General features: G+C 43.3%; 1 protein-coding gene across 3 annotated transcripts in view; it reads right to left on the bottom strand.

Annotated features, from left to right (window-relative positions):
- Positions 1–20,631, bottom strand: part of BAIAP2L1 (BAR/IMD domain containing adaptor protein 2 like 1) — a 102,751-nt gene that overhangs the window by 5,319 nt on the left and 76,801 nt on the right. For all 3 annotated transcript variants that reach the window (XM_053556694.1, XM_053556693.1, XM_053556695.1), the window contains 6 exons: positions 18,763–18,915; positions 16,399–16,566; positions 13,220–13,367; positions 10,062–10,269; positions 8,730–8,807; positions 7,352–7,529 (listed from right to left, as the gene is read on the bottom strand). In XM_053556694.1, the coding sequence (XP_053412669.1) occupies positions 7,352–7,529; positions 8,730–8,807; positions 10,062–10,269; positions 13,220–13,367; positions 16,399–16,566; positions 18,763–18,915 (933 nt within the window). The remainder of the gene's footprint in view (positions 1–7,351; positions 7,530–8,729; positions 8,808–10,061; positions 10,270–13,219; positions 13,368–16,398; positions 16,567–18,762; positions 18,916–20,631) is intronic.

The raw sequence follows: 20,631 nt of genomic DNA on the forward strand, positions 1-20,631 counted from the left end.
ACTCCTGACACCTGCCTTCAGTGCTAACAACTCATTCCAGTCATCATCTGTGGCTGGACTTGTCTCCCAGTCACCACCTTTCATCTAGTTCAAGTCCTTATTCTCAAAATGGGGACACTGAAACAGGGAAAAGTCAATTGCTCTGAGTCACCAGCCCTTTTAGGAAACTAAAGTGCCCACGTTGTGCATAGGCCTGCACCAGGGCACTGGCTGCTGTGGGAAGGGGCTCGTGGTTATGGTAAATGCGCTCTGACATGTGGGCTGCTTTTTAACCAGGGTGTCTGGTTATTGGAAAAGTTAGGAAGGAACCAACACTTCCTCAGTTGCAATTATAGTACAGAACATGACCTGTAACAAGTCCCCACCCTCAGTCCTAGCAAGTATATACACTGAGCCACTAGCTGAGAAGCTCTTCCTCTTGGATCTTCTGAGATGGGCCATCACAAGGCAACCCTAGGAACTTTCTAGGTCAGTGGGCTCAAGCTCCTACTCTGGAAGACAGCTCCAAGCACTGGGTGGATAGAATACCTATGCCTGAGTATTCTAGTGGTAAATGACAGTATTTGAGTGTAAATTACATATAAAAATCTTTGGCCAGGCATTGTGGCAGGCACCTGTAGTCTCAGCTACTCAGGAGGCTGAGGCAAGATAATTGCTTGAGCCGAAGAGACTTAGGTTGCTGTGAGCTATGACACCATGGCACTCTACTGGAGGCGACAAAGTGAGACTCTGTTTAAAAAAAAAATTAAAAATGGTGAGATACTTGTCCACGTCTCACAGATCTCAGTGTTTGGCCTGAGATGAACGCTTTTCCCCCAACAATTACCAGCTGGTTTATGTATTTTATTTAAGGAAAGATAATCCCGTTGGGTATAGGAACTCTGAGAGGTACAATTTTAGAACTGTCACCAGATCTGGATGGAGGGTGCCAGGGCCCCCATGGCTGCCATCCTTTGGAGCCTCAGCCACAGTATGAGCTTCTTGACCATCATGCTAAAGATCAAGTATTTAAATAGAATGTTGTTCCATTTTGGATGATCTATACCCAGCTGACCAAATAGTAGCCACTAGCCATATGTGGCTGTTTAAACTCAAATGACAAAACGAAAATTAAAAATTCAATTTCCTCATTGCACTCTCCACTTTTCAAGTGCTTGACTGGCCCCTGTGCCCAGTGGCTGCTCATCTTGGCAGGGCAATGAACATTTCTCTCTGATCCAGCAATTTTCTAGTTTCCTTTGCAGAAGCAAATCTCATTCTTTTATGCTCCTGACACACAGATTATTAGGTCCACGCTTCTTGCTGCTATTGAAGAGGCTGCCAAAGCCAAGAGGCCTATTAAAAAGGGCATTTTCACTTTTTGAAGTTACTTCCTTCAGAGCAGCACTGATTCTCCTGCCTGCCTGCAGCTGGTGGCCTGCTTATTCCCAAAGCCGTGCCTGACAAACTCATGATTTGAATCTGTAGTGATGAAATATAGTAGCTTATCCAACAGAGGAACCGTGTCAGTACATCATTGGTGAAAGAGTTGTGGTTTCCCCTCACTCTTTTGCAGCTTGCACAGGATCTTAAAATAATAGCACGCAGATGATAATGCTATGTGTCTTATCAGGAAAAGGTGTTCTGATGAGAGACACTGATAAGCTGCTAGTTGAAATTTCAGAACTGGACTTCTCAATCTGCTGTGGATCTTAGAAAGCTGCTGTCAGGTCAGCTTCTATGGCTCAGTGGGTAGGGCGCCGCCGGCCCCATATACCAAGGGTGGCAGGTTTGTACCCTGCCCCAGCCAAACTGTAACAAAAAATAGCCAGGGGTTGTGGCGGGCGCCTGTAGTCCCAGCTGCTTGGGAGGCTGAGGCAAGAGAATCACCTAAGCCCAGGAGTTGGAGGTTGCTGTGAGCTGTGATGCCACAGCACTCTACTGAGGGCCACATAGTGAGACTCTTGTCTCAAAAAAAAAAAAGAAAGCTGCTGTCATTTTTTTGTGCTCTCCCCTTTTCTGCATTTCACAAGGCCCCACAATCCACCTGCCTCCTGGGATGACTGACTGCAGGCCAGCACTCAGGAAGCACTGCGAGGATGCTTAGGTGCTAGGTGATAGGGCACCACTGTCCTTTTAGGCTGGGGCCTACGCAGAAGCCAGGCAGCAGTTCAGGGGCTCGTCCGGCTTTGATATGATCTGAGAAAATACTCCCACTGTGTAAGTGTGGGGTGGGCTGAGGGGGTTAAAATAAATATATCTAAACAGTTACGTTAATTTATTTCAAAGGAAATAGAATGAAATGGTAACAAATTATAATTAAATTTTAAAAAATACTTAATGTTTTCCAAAATTTCTAAAAAAACAAAAAGCCCACTAAAATCCTGGATTATTTTCGTAAGCAGACAAAATGTTATTTTAAAGTAAGTATTTTGAATAAGGATATAACGATTAGATAGTTTTTACAAAAGGACCCTGACCTGGACTTTACTCTTTAACCAAAACCTGTACCTGTGACCACCAGGTGAATTTTAAAAGGAAACCTCATGTCAGCATGTTAACATATCCAGCAGATGGGAACATCTGAGGTGAAATATAGCAGTCCTTCAGTATCACAGGGGTGGGTTCCAAGAGCCCCTCAGATAATCAAAACCCATGATACTCAAGTCCCTAATATAAACTGGTGTAGTATTTATACATAATCTATGTATATCCTCCTGAATACTTTAAATCATTTCTAGATTGCTTATAATACCTAATATAGTATAAATGCTAGGCAAATAGTTGTAATACTGTATCATTCAGGGAATAATGAATAGAGAAAAAAAGTTTGTGTTCAGTACAGACCTATTTCTGTTTTTAATCTTTTTTTGAGAGACAGGGTCTCTTGTCACTCAGGTTGGAGTGCAGTGGTATGATCCTAGCTCATTGTAGCCCTGAACTCTTGGGCTCAAGTGATCCTCCCACTTTTCGAGTAGCTGGGACTACAGGTGTGTGCTGCTCCAGCAAGCGGGAGCAAGAAGAAGCTGGAGACCCGTTTGCAATTCTTGGCTCACTCTGGTCAGGTCTTAGCACTTTTCATCACAGCCTCCCGATATCAACAAGATTGTCATGATTCAGCCAATAAAGCAGTATAAAAATAAATCTAGGCCACATTTAAATACCAAATGCTAAATAAGGAATAAGGTGTCATTATTGATTATATATTGATATTTAAAACCAAGATGTTTTAATTTATCCAGTTCCATGTGGTAGATCTTCTGCATCGAGGCTTCCTCCATTAAGCTTTATCCATATGAGAAACACACTGAAAATAAAACATGTGCTCATTTCCGATAACTGGTGACTATCTTGTGTTGGGCAAAGTGTCAGTGTTTTCATTGATAATTCCAGGGCTAACTATGAGGTTTGGAGAAGGCATATACAATTTTTATAGAGCAGCTGGGTGATCATCAACAGCTGCTAATATCACAAAAAGAAAGACAACCTGACCCCCAGAGGTGCCTCCACATAGACGTAGCCACCTCCACTGATGAAATGCTGTAGCAAAACAGAATTTTTTGACCAGTCACACAACAACACAGACTCTGATCAAGACTCGAGCCCTAACCAAAACGTACCAGAAATAAGAGCAACCGGGAAATGCAGTGAAGGACACCATGTGGAGGCAATCAGCAAACCCAGACTGGGGACACCCTCCGTGACAAACAACTGGTTCTTCTATAAATATACTATTACAAGGGAAGAGACAGAGGAGAGACCTGTCGATAGACAAAGACTCCCAAGACTTATCAATTATAATGCATGAAGCTGATTTGGATTCAGGTTCAAACAATTATACTATGAACAGTTTTTAAATGAGATAATTGGACATTAGAACTGTGACGATTTTAGGATGTTCAGGAATTATAAATTTTTAAATATATATTTATCAGCATCATATATCTTTTAGATATTTATAGCTGAAATGACATTTGTAGATGAAATGATTTGAGGTCTGGCATTAGCTTTAAATTGAACAGAGAGTGGGTAGGGTAGAGATGAAACGAGATTGGTAAATGAATTGATAATTGTTAAAGCTGCAAGTCATTATTCTTTCTACTTTTATGTATGTTTGAATTTTTCCATAAAGAAAAGTTGAAAATCAAACAAAAATAGGAAAAGCACTGTAGACTCAGTTCACACCTGACTAATACAACTTGTATGCCCACATCCTAAGTTTCATGACATGCAGTTGTAAAAGATTTTCCTTAGCAAAAGGAACTTTTATGCTTTTAGAAATGTCTCACGATCACATCCAAAGACAACTTTTCCAATGATTTGAATATTATTTTAAAATGTTAGGGCTTTTCATAAAATAGCACTTGATTAGCCTTCCAAGTAGGCTTTTCCAGTTTTGACATTTACTCCCTGCTGACAGAGTAAAAAGCTCTATTTTCAATAGCCCATGTGTCCTTTTGGGAAAAGTTTTTGGAATCAGATATTTGGAGCAGTCTGGAATGATAAAAGTGCAAATGATGTATCGTAAGTGAGATTTCAAAGGCTTGCACTTCCTGGACCCACACATGCTGTGGTAGCTCTGAACTCCTTAAGGGTCGGGCTAAAGCACAGGGCACATTTTGAGAAGTATCCATTTTATGTAACTGAGAGACTACCTGTGCACCACTCACTGCTGAAATAGGCCACCCGTAAGCTTGGGTTCTGCAGGAGGCAGTGTGGTGGAGCTACAACCAACCAAGAGCCAGAAGACAGCATATTCATGTGCTATAGAAAGACCCACACCATAACTAGGAATAATTAGAATTTAGCAATCAAAGTGGCATGGACTTAACTGTACCTACTACTCGTGGAAAGTGGCAGCAGTGCAGTGCAGGCCAGGAGGGCTGAGGTTCCCCTGGCTCTGCCATCCTGCAACCTTGGGTACCTCCTCCGCTGCATGTCCTCTGAAGAGTCCATTCCACTGCCTGACCCTTTCCTCCTGGCCTTCCCACTCTCCCTGCCAGCAATTATGCAGCCCCGAGGGGACTTCCCCACTGCCCTTCACCCCATTGCTGGACTCCCACACCCATGGTGATATTTGCATTCTTCAAAACACGTATTTCACAACCTCTCTTCTTTTAATCTTGTTCACCACTACCAACTGCCCACCTGCTGTAGGCTGGCAAACTTCCTTTTCCACCAAGAAGGCAGAAGTTGGCATAAAAGCACCAAGGTTGCCCACCAGCTGCTGTAGTGGACATCCGTCCCCCTGCAGCCAGGCAGGCTCCTGCACCTGTGCTCTGGGCCTTTCCTTCCTTCTTGGTCATCTCCTTTTTGTCCATGATTTCCTCCTCTGTTGTCTAATCTACACTGAAAAAAAATCAGGAGGATAAGAAGCCCCTGTGGACTCAATGTCACCTAGTAGCTTATCATGCGGTGCTGGTCTCAAGCATGCTGAGCACATGCCCTCTCTCAGGGCTCTCCCCACAGTGCCTGCATGGCTAGTGCCTTATCATTCAGATCGCAGCTTAAATGTCACCTCCTTGGAGAGCCCACGGATGTACATTGCTGAGTGCCCCCATCTCCTATAGGACAGAGGAACTGACTGCTGGATGTAGAGAAAGCTATGTGGCAGGCAGCCCTCCGTGGTCAGTGCTCTTCAAGAGCTGTGCTGGCTGCAGGTCTTGCCCCCTGCACATAGGTGTGTAGAGAGGCCTGATTTCCTCATCCCAAGTCAGGACAGCTCTCAGGGCTATCCTGGCAGAAGACCCCCTGCCTGTTGTTGCCCCCTTCTGTTCCCTTGCAGGTCTCAACCCAGAGCATGCTAATCTCAGCAAACTGCTTTGTCACCCACCCCATTATCACCTCACCTTATTTTAATTCTCTGCCTGGCTTTTACCATTGATATTTTTGTTTATATTTATTGTCTGTTCCAAAGAGGCCAGGAACTCTCCTGGTTCATCTCTGTATCTCTAGAGGCATGCCAGGACCTGGTGCTCAGCAGACCTCTATGCACAGTTAGTAAACAAAAAGATGAAGGAAGTGATTCCCTGAGCCCAGGTCCTCCACTGACTTATGTAGTTATTTAAAACTATATGTAATGTACACAGAGTTTACACAGCACCTGGTATAGGTTTACACTTTCTGAAGTAAGATAAAGTTACCACTTTTAACCTTAAGTCTTCCTTCAGAAAACAATGTGAAAATGGAAAGTGTAGAAAAAGGTGATTAAATAACAAAAAGATTCCAGCCATGACCAAAGGAAAGGGGAGATAAAAAATCTAATAAGGGCAGGTACAGTGGCTTACACTTATAATCCCAGCGCTTTATCGGGAGGATTGTTTGAGACTAGAAGACCAGCTTAGGCAACGCAGTAAGATCCCCCCAAATTAAAACATTAGCTGGGTGTCATGGTATGTGCCTGTAGTCCCAGCTACTTTGGAGGATCACTGGAAGCCAGGAGTTTGAGATCGTGGTGAGCTATGATCACACCAATGTACTGTAGCCTGAGCAACAGAGCAAGGCCCTGTCCTTAAAAAAAAAAAAAAAAAAAAAACCTATGTTATCCTAGCACTCTGGGAGGCTTAGGTGGGTGGATAGCTTGAGCTCAGGAGTTTGAGATAAGCCTGAGCAAGAGCAAGAGCCTGTCTCTGTTAAAACTAGAAAAAACAAGCTAGGCATCATCATGGCAGGCGCCTGTAGTCCTAGCTACTTGGGAGGCTGAGGCAGGAGAATCACTTGAACTCCAGGAGTTTAAGGTTGCTGTGACCTATGACACCGTGCCCTCTACCCAGGGTGACAGAGTCAGACTCTGTCTCAAAACAACAACAACAACAAAAATAGGCCAGGCGCAGTGGCTCACGCTTGTAATCCTAGCACTCTGGGAGGCCAAGGTGGGTGGATCATTTGAGCTCACAAGTTCAAGACCAGCCTGAGCAAGAATGAGACCCTATCTCTACTAAAAATGAAAAACTGAGGCAAGAGGATCGCTTGAGTACAAGAGTGAGGTTGGTGTGAGCTATGATGCCACAGCACTCTACCAAGGGTGACAAAGTGAGATTCTGTCTCAAAAAAACAAAAAACAAAACAAAACCCCCCAAAGACCTAATAAAATCAAGCAAACTATAGGCTTACTGTAGATAAATTGTCACTGGAAAGATGTATAAGGTAAAAGCAAGAGAAGGTCTGAAGTCAAAGAGGTTAAAGGTTTTGTCACAAAGAAGGGATTCCAGAGGAACAAAGAAGAAAATGCCTTACCCCTGCCTGGGATACCACTTTGCTACTAGCGCAGAGCAAGGTGGTTAAGATGGGAGCAGCAGCCTAGATCTCCCTATTGGGCATACAGAGGGATGGTAAGTCTAGTACACAGGACATTCTTCTGTGCTTTACTCACAGAAGATGTGGTTTCTGGCTTGGATACTGGTGCTTTGAAGGTAGAAGTATTTCTGGCAACATCTCTTTTGTCTGCAGCTGCTCCCTTGGACAAGCATTCCAAGTAATCAGGTGGGGGGATGATGACATTGCTCTTCTCAGTTAAGTCCACAGTGCTGATGCTCCTCACTGGCGCAGGGCTTGAAACCAGAGCCGAGAGAATACAAGTTAGATAAGGCCTCACCACTGGCATCCCAAACATCCTGAATGTCCCATGGCCCAGGACCACAGTAACAGATCACTTACCAAAAAGGGGCTAGGAGGAGGGGACTATAACACACACATTCACTGCACATACGTCTACACACAACACTCCAATATTTTTACTGATCTTTACATGAATACTCAAAAGAACTTCTTTAATGGTAATTGGTTTTTATTTCTTGGCACAATGGCATTTTAGCTCGTCTGCTAGGGATGGGGATACACGGAAGGTGCCAGGAGACCTGGAGTATAATGGAGGGCTGGGAGGCATTCTGCCTGGACAGATGACAGGTTAAGGAAATTTTTGGGAGATGGAACACTGAGGATGTTCCAGTTTAGGGTAAAGATGACTAGTTCAATGTAGAGGTGTCATTTCCAAAGGCCCATGGGACAGAAAACTAGAACCACCAACTACACATACATGTACAAATAATTTACATTAAGGCCTGGAAGCGATCTTCCTGAGTTCTGGTCTTGGCTCTACCACTTCTAGCTGTGTGTCTTTGAGCAAGTTATTCAACCTTTCTGTGCCTCAGTTTCACTTTTTAAAGTAGGAGCCTATGTAATAGGGCTGTTGTAAGAATTGAACGAACTAAACAAAGTAAAGCACTTTGGACAGTTTCAGCGTTAACTGTTATTATAATCTGGACTAGAATAAGGGTTGGGGGTTATAGGTAAAAATGTGCGAAGGGAAGCCCATGGATGTAGTTCAAGCCACAGGAGTAGATGAAAGGGGCCCAGCACAGACAAGGAAATAGGACAATCCCTGAAGAATACCAATGTTTAATGGACGGGCTACAGAGAGGCCACAGAAAGGACTGAAGAGGGAGGTTAGTGAGGCAGAAGGAAGGCAGAGCACAGGTGAAGAAGCCAAGGCAAGAAAACGCCAGTAAGTGGTAGGGGACAGTAAGAGAGTTCAGAGAGCAGATGGTGAGTAAAGCTTGTGGACAACAGAAAGCACAGTGGGGCTGTACTCTCTATTTCTGACTGGTCCACAAGACCTGAGGTTTGACAGGTTTGACAGACATGTAGTTTGACATGCTACATGTCTACATTTTAATTCCACTATGCCTGGAAACACAGTTTAGTTAAAGGTTTTCTGTTGATGGGAGATCTGAGCCATGTTCACTTAGTACCTTGGTGTGGGCATAGTTGCTGTTTCCTTTGCGTTTTCTTCTAGCAACTTTGTATATGATGATGGGAACCATCCCCTCCTACAGAGTGAAAAAAAAAGATCTTTTATGGTATTAACTGTAGATGACCGAAGAGTAAATACTAAAGAATGTCCTGATGATAGCTCATGGGCAGATGAGTCCATTTCACCATCAAGGCCCACATGTACACTGGATGCAATTAAGGCTGCTTATAAATGAATGAGTACTTTGCACATACACAAAAACCATGTGTAGTTTTATTAATTTGGTTTGGGTTCTGTTTTTATTTTTTATATTGGTTTTATATTTAATACACTTGAAAAATCTACATAGAAAACTGATTCAATTATATTAAGGCTTCATGGTTACATGGTGAAGATGTGACTATCTATGTGTTAAATCCTAACAAATTATATCTGATACACAGATTCTCCTGGAGAAATCAAAAGCCAATTTCTTTTTTTTTTTTTTGAGAGTTTTGCTATGTCACCTGGGCTAGAGTACCATGGCCTCATTATCACTCACTGTAACCTCAAACTCCTGGGATTAAATGATTCTCCTACCTCAGCCTCCCTGTAACTGGGACTTATAGGCCCTAGCCACAATACTCAGCTAATTTCCTATTTAGTTACTTATTTATTTAGACGGAGTCTCACTATGTCACCCTCAATAGAGTGCCGTGGGGTCACAGCTCACAGCAACCTCAAATTCTTGGGCTTAAGCAACTCTCTTGCCTCACCTCAGCCTTCCAGGTAGCTGGGACTATAGGCGCCTGCCACAACTCCCAGCTATTTCTTTGTTGTAGTTGTCATTATTGTTTAGCAAGCCCGGGGCAGATTTGAACAAGCCAGCCCCAGTGTATTTTGCCGGCGCCCTGACCACTGAGCTATGGGCACTGAGCCTTTCTTTATATTTTGAGTAGAGATGGGGTCTTGCTCTTGCTCAGGCCAGTCTCAAATTCCTGAGCACAAGCAATTCTCCTGCCTTAGCTTCCCAGTGTGCTAGGATTATAGGCATGAGCCACTGTGCCTGGCCTAAAAGCCATTAAAAAAAAAAAAAAAAGAATATTTAAAATCACTTTTAGAGAGGTGATTTCATATGATCTAATAATCAATTTATGCACCAAATTTACCTAAATATGTGCAGACATACAGAAAATAACCTGACATCAAATAATTCCAGGTAACTAAACTAGAACTAAAATATAAACTTTACTTTGGCTAAAGCACAAAGATAGTCTATGGCTCAGCCAGACAGATAGCAGCTTGCAGTGAGGGGCCCCTGGCAGCCCCCCTGGGATGGTGCCAGACTCACGCCCTGGTGGTATCATGCTCCCCATAGAGCCAGCCATCTTTCTCCTCGGGGATGAGTAGTGTGATGACATCTCCCTGTGCAAAGCTGAGTAAGGTCTTGTTGGTGCCAGCAGTGTGGGGGAAAATAGTCTTAACTTTCTGCTTCTTCATCATGTTCAGTCCAGTTGCAACAGAAACGGATCGCTGTAAACTGGCATCTTCTGAAACATCTGTCAGAGTGAGCGTAGCAGTAATGGCTTTTCAGAGAACAATAATTGACTGGCACATTCTAATGAGCAAACCCTAGAAAACCATCACTAAACTAAAGTAGAACTAAAATATAAAACTGTCACCCACATGATCCCTCCTTGGAAATTCTAATTGTGTCACATTTCCTTGCCACTGTCATTGCTGAGATGGCACAAGGACTATGAGGCAACAGAGGCAGCCTATGGCTTGGGGGCTCTCACAGTGCAGGAGGGTCCCTGGGGCAGAGGGCTCTTCTCTAGAGCAGGAGGACAAGCCAGCCATGCTGCTGTGAACTGGGATGCTCTCCTCAGACAGGCGAACTGCTCTAACATCAATGGCAGTCAGAGGCAATAGCTCCAACCCAACTGCTGATGCCCACAAGGAAAGGGAGAAAACTGGAAATGCAGATGATCCTGGCCACTTCCCATCTCTAGCACAGTAAGGACTCAGTGAGAATGAATTCCATTTACGGAGTCCTCATCAGTTTGCCCAGGCTCCTTTGGAGGAAGGCACTGCCATCACCCACACTGACAGGTCACATAGCCAGAAGGGGCTGGAATCAGGAAGCAGGTTGGCCCCACAGCTACTCCTCGTAAGTACCAAGCTATATGCTTCATGTCTCAATTCAAATAAAGGCTGATATTTCCACTTCAGGAAAACACAAAAAGTGGAATGGACATTTTCTTCTTTCTATTTTTTTCCCCACTAGAATTTTGCTAGGCAAATAATACATCTAGTGTATTTAATTTAAAACAGTGCAAGATCTCTTTCTGCTTTATTCTTGCAAATTCTTAGTAATTACAATATAACCTTGCTGTCTCCTTAACATACCACTCTCCCTTTCTTGAGACAGAGTCTGATTTTGTTACCCTCGGTAGAGTGCCCTGGCGTCATAGCTCACACCAACCTCAAACTCTTGTGCTCAAGCAATCCTCTTGCCTGAGCCTCCTGCGTAGCTGGGACTACAAGCACATGCCACAACGCCCAGCTAATTTTAGAGACAGGGATCATGCTGTAACTCAGGCTGGTCTTGAACTCCTGAGCTTAAGCAATCTACCAGCCTTGGCCTCCAAGAGTGCTAAGATTACAGGCGTGAGCCACTGTGCCTGGCCCCTGCCATTCTCTAGTTACCTCAGTAGTCCTGCTATTTTCATTTAGCTTTTACCAACAAGAACCAAAGTTATTTAAAGGATTGGGGTGCATACAGTATTATATATTTTAACATTATATTTTACATAACTCATAGTACTTCCGTCAAAGGCAAATGACTACAAACTACCATCTTCCTCTGCTAAGTTATCCTAGTTGTCCATTCGGGAAATTTCTCATATTTTGCACAACAGCTTCAAATGCAGGCTCTCATCTGCAGGCTCTCTCCAGAGCAAACTTGATTCCTGCAACACTGACACCACAGGGGCCTTAGAGATACCTCACACAGGCAGGTCATGGGTCACAGCATAGGTCTCCAGGTGTATAGGTGCCAAAGACAGTATGTAGGAAGAGGGAGGCCTACCCAGTAAAGCAGCCTGAAACATCTGCAAATAATAACTGATCCTGATTTGTTGAGATATAGTCAACAGAGTTAAGAAATTTAAGCAGTTAGAACATAAGCCTCCACAAAGCACGCTCCATCTGCAGGCTTATCTGTTAGAGATGAGTAGCATCATCTGTTTAGAGATGATGAAAAATGCTGATTAAGAATTTAGACCAAGGGCCAGGCACGGTGGCTCATGCCTGTAATCCTAGCAATCTGGGAGGCCAAGGCGGGTAGATCACCTGAGCTCACAGGTTTGAGAGCAGACTGAGCAAGAGCGAAACCCCATCTCTAAAAATAGGCATTGTGGTGGGTGCCTGTAGTACCAGCTACTCGTGAGGCTGAGGCAAGAGAATTACTTGAGCCCAAGAGTCTGAGGTTGGGGTGAGTTATGATGACATGGCACTCTACCAGGGGCGACAAAGTGAGACTTTGTCTCAAAAAAAAAAGAATTCAGACCATGCCTATTGTTAAGACTAATAACCATAATTCTCTCACTTGAACTTTTTTTTTTTTTTTGAGACAGAGTCTCACTTTGTCACCCTTAGTAGAGTGCCGTGGTGTCACAGCTTACTCAGACTCTAAGGCTCAAGCGATTCTCTTGCCTCAGTCTCCCACGTAGCTGGGGCTATAGGCACCCACCACAACACCCAGCTATTTTTAGAGATGGGATCTTGCTCTGACTCAGGCTGGTCTCCTCAAAACCGTGAGCTCATGCCAGCCACCCTCCTTGGCCTCCCAGAGTGCTATAGGCGAGAGCCACTGCGCCCAGCCTTATATCACTTGAACTTTTAAAGTTTAATTAAAAAAATTATATTTGCCACCAAATATGAAACACAGTATAAGGCTATGTACATTTTACCCCGTAACTCTGAATAGTATGTTTGTTCTGTATAAACATGGATCAGTATATAGAATTAGTATGCATCAAAGAAATGTTATCAGAATGCCTTACAGTTTAGACTTTTTTTTTTTTGAGATAGTTTTATTATGTTACCCCTCGGTAGAGTGCCATGGTGTCACAGCTCACAGCAACCTCAAACTCTTGTGCTTAAGCAATTCTCTTGCCTCCTAAGTAGCTGGGACTACAGGCGCCTGCCACAACACCCAGCTATTTTTTTTGTTGTAGTTGTCATTGTTGTTTAGTAGGCCTGGGTCGGGTTCGAACCCACCAACCTCGGTGTATGTGGCTGGCGCCCTAACCACTGAACTACGGGCGCCAAGCCTAGATCTTTATGTTTTGAGCATTCTCTTCCCCAAGCTAGGGCTGAGTGCAGTTACTATACCTGTTTGCTTGCCTTTACCTCACAATACATTTATCTAAAATATTTACTTCACAAATTAATTTTAAAAAATTTAAAAAGGTATGTTCAAATAAATCAAACTAAATTTCTTACCTGTTGAATTATTTGTCCTATCTGAATTCTGTGTGATGATTGCTGGCTTATTAAACATATCAATCAAAGGGCTGGTATATGCTTTGCCTGAAGGGGCTGGGGGCATCTTTGGTGAGTATTTAGAAAGGGTATCATATTCTTTCCCAACCTGTGAAAAATTCTTTATTAATATAACACCAAATTGGAATTATACAGATTCTTAGAGCTGTTTTTTTTTAAATCACATACTTTAAATTCCATCTTCTTCCCCATATTCTCCTAGTTGTAGGGCAATGCTTCATTTTGAATTCTTTCTTTTTTTTTTTTGGCCGGGGCTAAGTTTGATCCCGCCACCTCCGGCATATGGGACCGGCGCCCTACTCCTTGAGCCACAGGCGCCGCCCCATTTTGAATTATTTCGGAGAATATACCACACTCTCTTTTTCCCCTCTTTTTTGCCTTCACTGTCTCAAAAAACAAACAAACAAAAAAACCAAAAAACAGTTATTCTCTATTTCTCTGGCAATCATTAACCTACATTTTTGTCTCTTCAGATTTCAGGATCCCTTTTAGTGCTACTTGAATTATACATTCAAAATAATTTTTCCACAGAATTTTGAAAGCAATATTAACTTCAACATCTTGTTTTACTGTCAAGAAATCTGCTATTGTTCACTTTTCTTTGTAAATAATGTCTTTTCCCTTTCTGGAGATTTTTAGAATTTTCTCTTTATCTCCACATTCTGAAACGACTGTAATCTTTCAAGGTGTTAGTATTTTCCATTCATCTAGGACAGTGGACCTTCCTAATGCCATGGCCCTTTAACACAGTTCCTGTGGGTCACCGACCCACAGGTTGAGAACTGCTGATCTAGGATCACTCTAGTTGCTGTGTTAAAGACCAGGCAGGAAGCAACTATGTTAATCTCTGCAGGGACCATGATTAGGATGGTGGAGGGGCAGAAAGGCTGGACTTGGGATAAGCTCTGAAGGTAGAAATGATAGGATGAGCTGAGAGAATTTTGCAGCTTAAGGGGAGGCAAGTAGCTGATGTTTTGTGTCTGTGAAAAGGATGGAGTTGCCACTTACTGGGTAGGGAAGCCTGAGAAAAGCAGATTTAGGGTGAGAGAATCAGTGATTTGATTTTGGACAAACTGAACTGGGTATTCCCACCTGATATCCAGGTGGTGATACCAAGTGACAGCTGGATCTGTTTCCTGTACCTTGACCAATCCACCTTCTGTTTTGATTTTTTAAAATTCTTTGTCTATTTTTGCATTGTGTTTTAGGAAGGGTCTTTGACTCATTGTTCTAAGCAATTCCACTCTACTAATAAGCCCATCTATTGGCATTTTTCTTAGGGGAACGGAATGGGAGAAAAAAAAATCCAGTTATAAGAAACAAACTCTTGGGTAGCGCCTGTGGCTCAAGGAGTAGGGCGCTGGTCCCACATGCCGGATGGTGGCAGGTTCAAACCTAGCTCTGGCCAAAAACCAAAAAAAAAAAAAAAACAAATTACGTTCTTGGGCGGTGCCTGTGGCTCAGTCAGTTAGGGCGCTGGCCCCATATACCAAGGGTGACGGGTTCAAGCCCGGCCCCGGCTGAACTGCAACCAAAAAATAGCCGGGCGTTGTGGCGGGCGCCTGTAGTCCCAGCTACTTGGGAGGCTGAGGCAAGAGAATCGCTTAGGCCCAGGAGTTGGAGGTTGCTGTGAGCTGTGTGAGGCCACGGCACTCTACCGAGGGCCATAAGGTGAGACTCTGTCTCTACAAAAAAAACAAAACAAAAAAAAAACTCTTATTTTAGAAAAATTTCAAACAAAAGTAAAAGAGAACAAACAGCATAATAAATCTCCACATACTCAACACCCAGCTTTGACAATTATCAATTCATGATCAATCTTGTTTCATGTATATCCTCATCCAGCTTCCTGAACTATACCTAAATTATTATGAAACAAGTTCCAAACATATCATTTTAACTATAAATAATAATCCACTTTTTGATTGCAAGATCTCCATCTGATTCTTGGTGGGTATAAAATCCTTTCATCTCTCTCCAGAGATTTCTCCTCTATCAACCAATATCCATCACGCCAGTTTTTTATTTTGGAGCCTCTTCATGATACTGGTTTTCCTACCTACTCTGTGATCCCTGGCCGGCTACCTTCACACTGCATGACTTCTTACTGTACATGATGGCCAGATTTTGCTTGTTCTTACTACTTTTGCTGTCATCTCAGGGCTACGTGGGGGAGGGTGAAATGCACTTACTTCCAGGAGGTGCCCTACCTCTTTAGCCCAAACACAGTTTTGCCTAGTACGTGAAAGTCTGATGCCTATGGCTTAGCATACCTGGGACAAGGGGAAGGGGCTGTCCAGTTCCCCAAACCAGCTACATAAAGAGAGGCCCAGGCTCTGTCCCATTTCTTGTACTCATGGACTCTGAGCTCCCTGCTTCCAGGAGCAGCGCCACCCTTGGCAGCAGCCTTGTCCTGCACACAACTGGGGCTGAGGTTTCCATTTGTTTTGAGTGTCCAAACACTAATCCTGCCTTTCTGTCCTTTAGAGACTCCTTCAGTGTTTCTGGTCCATTGATGGTAGCTTTTCTTCTTTTCTCATACATTATGATCTATCCTGTGGGTAGTCAGTCAGCTAGGTCATGGGCCTTTGCTGTCATTTCAGGGGTTTCTAGATGGGCAGAAAGGATTCCAATGTGTACAAATGGGAATCCTGCTGGGTTCAAATTTCCATGTGTGTGAGAAAAGAAAGCCTGGGTTGAAAGAACAGCAAACTGCAATGTGCAAATTCACCACTTGTGAATACTTTGGTGACTACTTTTTTCCTGATGTGCCTTAGATTGTGAAGAATGGAATCAGTGTTCCTAATCTAGTCTCTGAGATGCCTATATGTCCTTCTTGGGAATAAACTTATAAAGCTGGAATCATCAAAGTTAAAACAATAAAAATAAAATTTCCCAAATGAAGATAATAGTGCTAAACATAGTATAAATAATTTATACAGCAAATTTCAAATCTGAAGGTAAGGGTTCTGATAAAGGTGAGGGAAAATGAGCCCTAGAAATAGTAAAGGAGAACTCATGATTTCCACCAACAAAGGCAGCCCAGGTCCTTTGAATAAATTTGGCCCAATCAAGTTAGTAAACACACAACTGAAATCCTGAAGAAAATTGGTTCCTACCATATTGCTTCTCTCGATCATGGGTGAGGGCTGAGGTGTTCCGGATACTGGGGTAGAGATTGGAGTCTTTATTTCTTCTATCATATTCATGATTTTCTCTGGTACTTTGGTGGCATCACCACAGGTTTCCTGCCACCTGGGCAGTTTGGAATTAAGTATTTCTGCAGACTATAAATCCAAAAGAAACAACATTAAAGACAAAGGTGCACTGAAGAGCTGACAAAAATTACCTCAAATTATATCACTAATAATATATGCCTGGCTGACCACTAGAAGTGTGGGAGCTCTGAGTCAAATTCAGTGAGTAGTTAAGCATCTCTGTCTCATTTGTTAAGAACATAGGCTCTGGCTATAAGGAATCACACTAAGGAATCAGTGTGAATATAACTCCTAAGACTACCATGGGCATCATGATTGAGAACAAGTCCAAAAAAGAAAAGGGAAGGGTTGAGAGATCTGTTTGAATCCCCACTATTTTCGGGCAGTCCCAGAAATGCTAGTCATTGCTTTCTTCCTCCTACCCTGCATAGGATAGCAGCACCTCCAACACAAGTGACAGTCCCAGCAGCCCAATCCACATGTTAGAGAAGCAAATCAGATTCTGTTTTGAGAAGCCCATCTACAGGACAGAGGTAGGAGAATTGCGGTGGGCAGCACTAAGGGTCACCTCCCCCACAGGCCGACAGGCTTTGTGCAGCAGACAAACAGACTGGCAGAGACGAGACCCCTAGAGGCCAGGTGGAGGTGGCCCTCCAGCTCCCGTAGGCCTGGCTCTGCTCGGGCAACTGCACTCCAAGAAGATCCCCAAAGTCTGTCAGTGAACCCCCTCTTCAGGGCAGCAATCTGGTTAGAATTTGCAGGTAAATATTTGCATGGCTGACAAAAATTAAACAGTAAACTGTTTTTACTCAGGCTCTGTGCTTATTAGGGGTGGCTGGGAGGTTAAAGGAAATCCTAGAGGAGGGCAAAGCCCCTTCCCTACACCACCTGGTCCCCGACTGTCACCCTGACATACTGGGGCAGTGCCACACAGTGGACCAATTTCTTGGGCCACTTCATCCAGGAGCCGCTGAAAGGCTTCAGCTGGGATAAAGTCATAAAGGCGGTTTTCAGATAGTTGAAGAAACTTTCCGTATAGAAAGAAGCAGATTTGGTTTGTGTCACTCTACATAGCATAACTAGGACCCAAGGTTATGTCTAGGAAAGACTTTGCCAACAACCAGAGCTCTTTGAAAAGAGGCCAGGTTCCCTCATGACATAGTGGGTGTCACCAAGAGAAGACACTTCAGGGTCACTCTGGTCCCCTAAGCCTCTGACCCTGTGCAGCAGGGTGTCCTCACCATGGAACTGAAGTTTCTCAAGCTAACTTGACATTGCCAAATAGTACAGATGCACTATTGAAAAGAGTGGTCTTCTAATAACAGCAATTCTTTCCTTTGCTGTAACAATTTTAGATCTTAGGTATTTAGATTAGGTAGCCAAACATTCCCTCAAGTTGTAAAAGCCTTTTAGAAAGAATAACATGCATATATACAAGGCCAAGGTTTTTCTCCCCCCATGAAAAAAAGAAGTTGGCTTTTATTTGAGTTCTTGCCAAGCTTCTCATATTATGGAGCACTCTCCAAATTACTTTATTATGAACCAGAAAAATTTGACCTCAATCGGTGCTAGTTTTGGATGCTTACATAGGCCCAATCATAATTAAAAAAAAAAAAAAAAAGGAAATTTGTGTAATGATTCCTGGGGGTGTGGGGCGGGCAGTGTCTATCCTCACAGCCACACATGTTGGAAAGAGGGGATAAGGGCATTCAGTTGAGGAAGTCTTGAGTAAACACCTTGAAGAGGAGGGAACAGGCAACAAAGCCCCACTGTCCCAATGGATAGGAAGAGAGGGCCCCTGGCCTGAGGCAGAACTGCTAGTGACCCCCTGCATGGATCCACCAGGGAAGAATCTCAAACCCCCCAGGGGCAGGGGGTGTACCCAAGGCCCACTGGGACTCTTGTGACTCTGGTAAAGACAATGATGATGAGGACACAGGAGAAAGGGCATGAGAGAAGCTGATTTGTAGGTGAGGAAAGGAAAAGGTGCCATTTTTCAGGTGTTAAGCATTATTTCATTAGGGATTTAAAATAAAGATATATTACCAAATTAGTTAATTAAATATTATAAGCAGGCATCTGAACATTTCATCTGTACTTCATATATTTATATATACAAATTGGCCCAAAATTGTTTCTTTGGAAACTTTCTCACTGGCAAAATTGCTTTATGTTGGGCATATATGGAAGGTGAAGCATCTCAAGGACATTTAAATATGAAATAAAGTTATTAATATACTCATTGCAATTTACCATCACACCCACCTGTAAGTGATAATAATGTATATAATTTGCAAAGCTGCAGTGTTTGTCAACCAAAAAGCAGAAGCGCCTTTTCTCTTCGAGTAGAGCTTCTTTGCAACCATCTGCAATGAATTTCTGGATTTCACTCTGACGAGAAGTAACAGTCTCTACATACTAAAAAAACCAAATAATCATCATACAGCATGACACGAGGCATCAGACAGCTGCACAGCCTGACATTTCTCTTCTGTCATCTTTACACTTGATTTTGATAATGGAGTAAATACTAAATGCAGACACACAAAGACAAATGAAGTTGTAACTGGGACTGAGTAGATTTCATTCTCCCCTCACCCAAGTGTGGAGCACTGGTGCCAAAAGCTTCAATGACCACTGGGAATAGGCATACAATATTACTTTGCACTGCAGCATGTGACTTTCTACTGGAAAGCAATGTGGGCTTTGGAATCAGAAAGTCCCAGGTACAGGATTGGCACCTGTGGCTCAAGTGGCTAAGGCGCCAGCCACATACACCTGAGCTGGCGGGTTCAAATCCAGCCCCGGCCCACCAAACAACAATGACGGCTGCAACTAAAAAAATAGCCGGGCGTTGTGGCGGGTGCCTGTAGTCCCAGCTACTTGGGAGGTGGAGGCAGGAGAATCGCTTGAGCCCAGGAGTTAGAGGTTGCTGTGAGCTGTGATGCCACAGCACTCTACCTAGGGTGATAGCTTGAGGCTCTGTCTCCAAAAAAAAAAAAAAAAAAGTCCCAGGTTCAAACCCCAGTTCTAAATGCCACCATGACTTCACCTAAGGCTACTTTTCCCCATCTGTAGAATGGGGACAATAATGCCAGTCATGGGGAGTACCTCCTCCTCCCCAAGTCAGAAGAAAAGGAGCCTATAGTAGGCTACTAATTATTCTTTTTTTTAATTTTTATTTATTTATTTATTTTTATTAAATAATAGCTGTGTACATTGATACGAGCATGGCTTATGATTTTCTTTCTTTTTCTTTTTTTTACATTTCTTTTTTTTTTATTGTTGGGGATTCATTGGATTTTCTTAGAGTTATTTACTGTTTCTTTTTTTTTTTTTTTTTTGTAGAGACAGAGTCTCACTATACTGCCCTCGGGTAGAGTGCCGTGGCGTCACACGTCTCACAGCAACCTCTAACTCCTGGGCTTACGCGATTCTCTTGCCTCAGCCTCCCAAGCAGCCAGGACCACAGGCGCCCGCTACAACGCCCGGCTACTTTTTGTTGCAGTTTGGCCGGGGCTGGGTTTGAACCTGCCACCCTCGGCATATGGGGCCGGCGCCCGACTCACTGAGCCACAGGAGCCGCCCTGGCTACTAATTATTCTTAATTCTAGAAAACTCTGCAGCCTTAGTTTTAAGTCAAATGCTTTTTTTTTTTTTTGCAGTTTTTGGATAGAGCCAGGTCTGAACCTGCCACCTCCTGTATATGGGAGTGGTACCCTACTCCTTTGAGCCACCCAAAAGCTTATTTTTTTTTAATTGGTAATATAACATTTGTACATATTTGGGGGGGGGTACATATGATATTTTGTTACCTAAACAGTACGTGTAATGATCAAGTCAGTGTACTTAGGATATCCAGCACCTTGGGCACTAATCATTTCTTTCTTTTTTTCTCTTTTTTTTTGCAGTTTTTGGCTGGGGCTGGGTTGAACCCACCATCTCCGGTATATGGGGCCAGCGCCCTACTCCTTTGAGCCACAGGCGCTGCTCGGCACTAATCATTTCTTTGTGTTGGAACATTTCAAGACCTCTTTTTTAGTTATTTTGAAATAAACAGTTTACAGTCACCCAACTCTGCTATCAAATGTTAGAACTTAACTCATTTTAACTGCATTTAAAGCCAACCTCTCC

The sequence above is a fragment of the Nycticebus coucang genome, chromosome 12 (assembly GCF_027406575.1).
Source record: "Nycticebus coucang isolate mNycCou1 chromosome 12, mNycCou1.pri, whole genome shotgun sequence".
NCBI classification, from domain to species: Eukaryota; Metazoa; Chordata; class Mammalia; order Primates; family Lorisidae; genus Nycticebus; species Nycticebus coucang.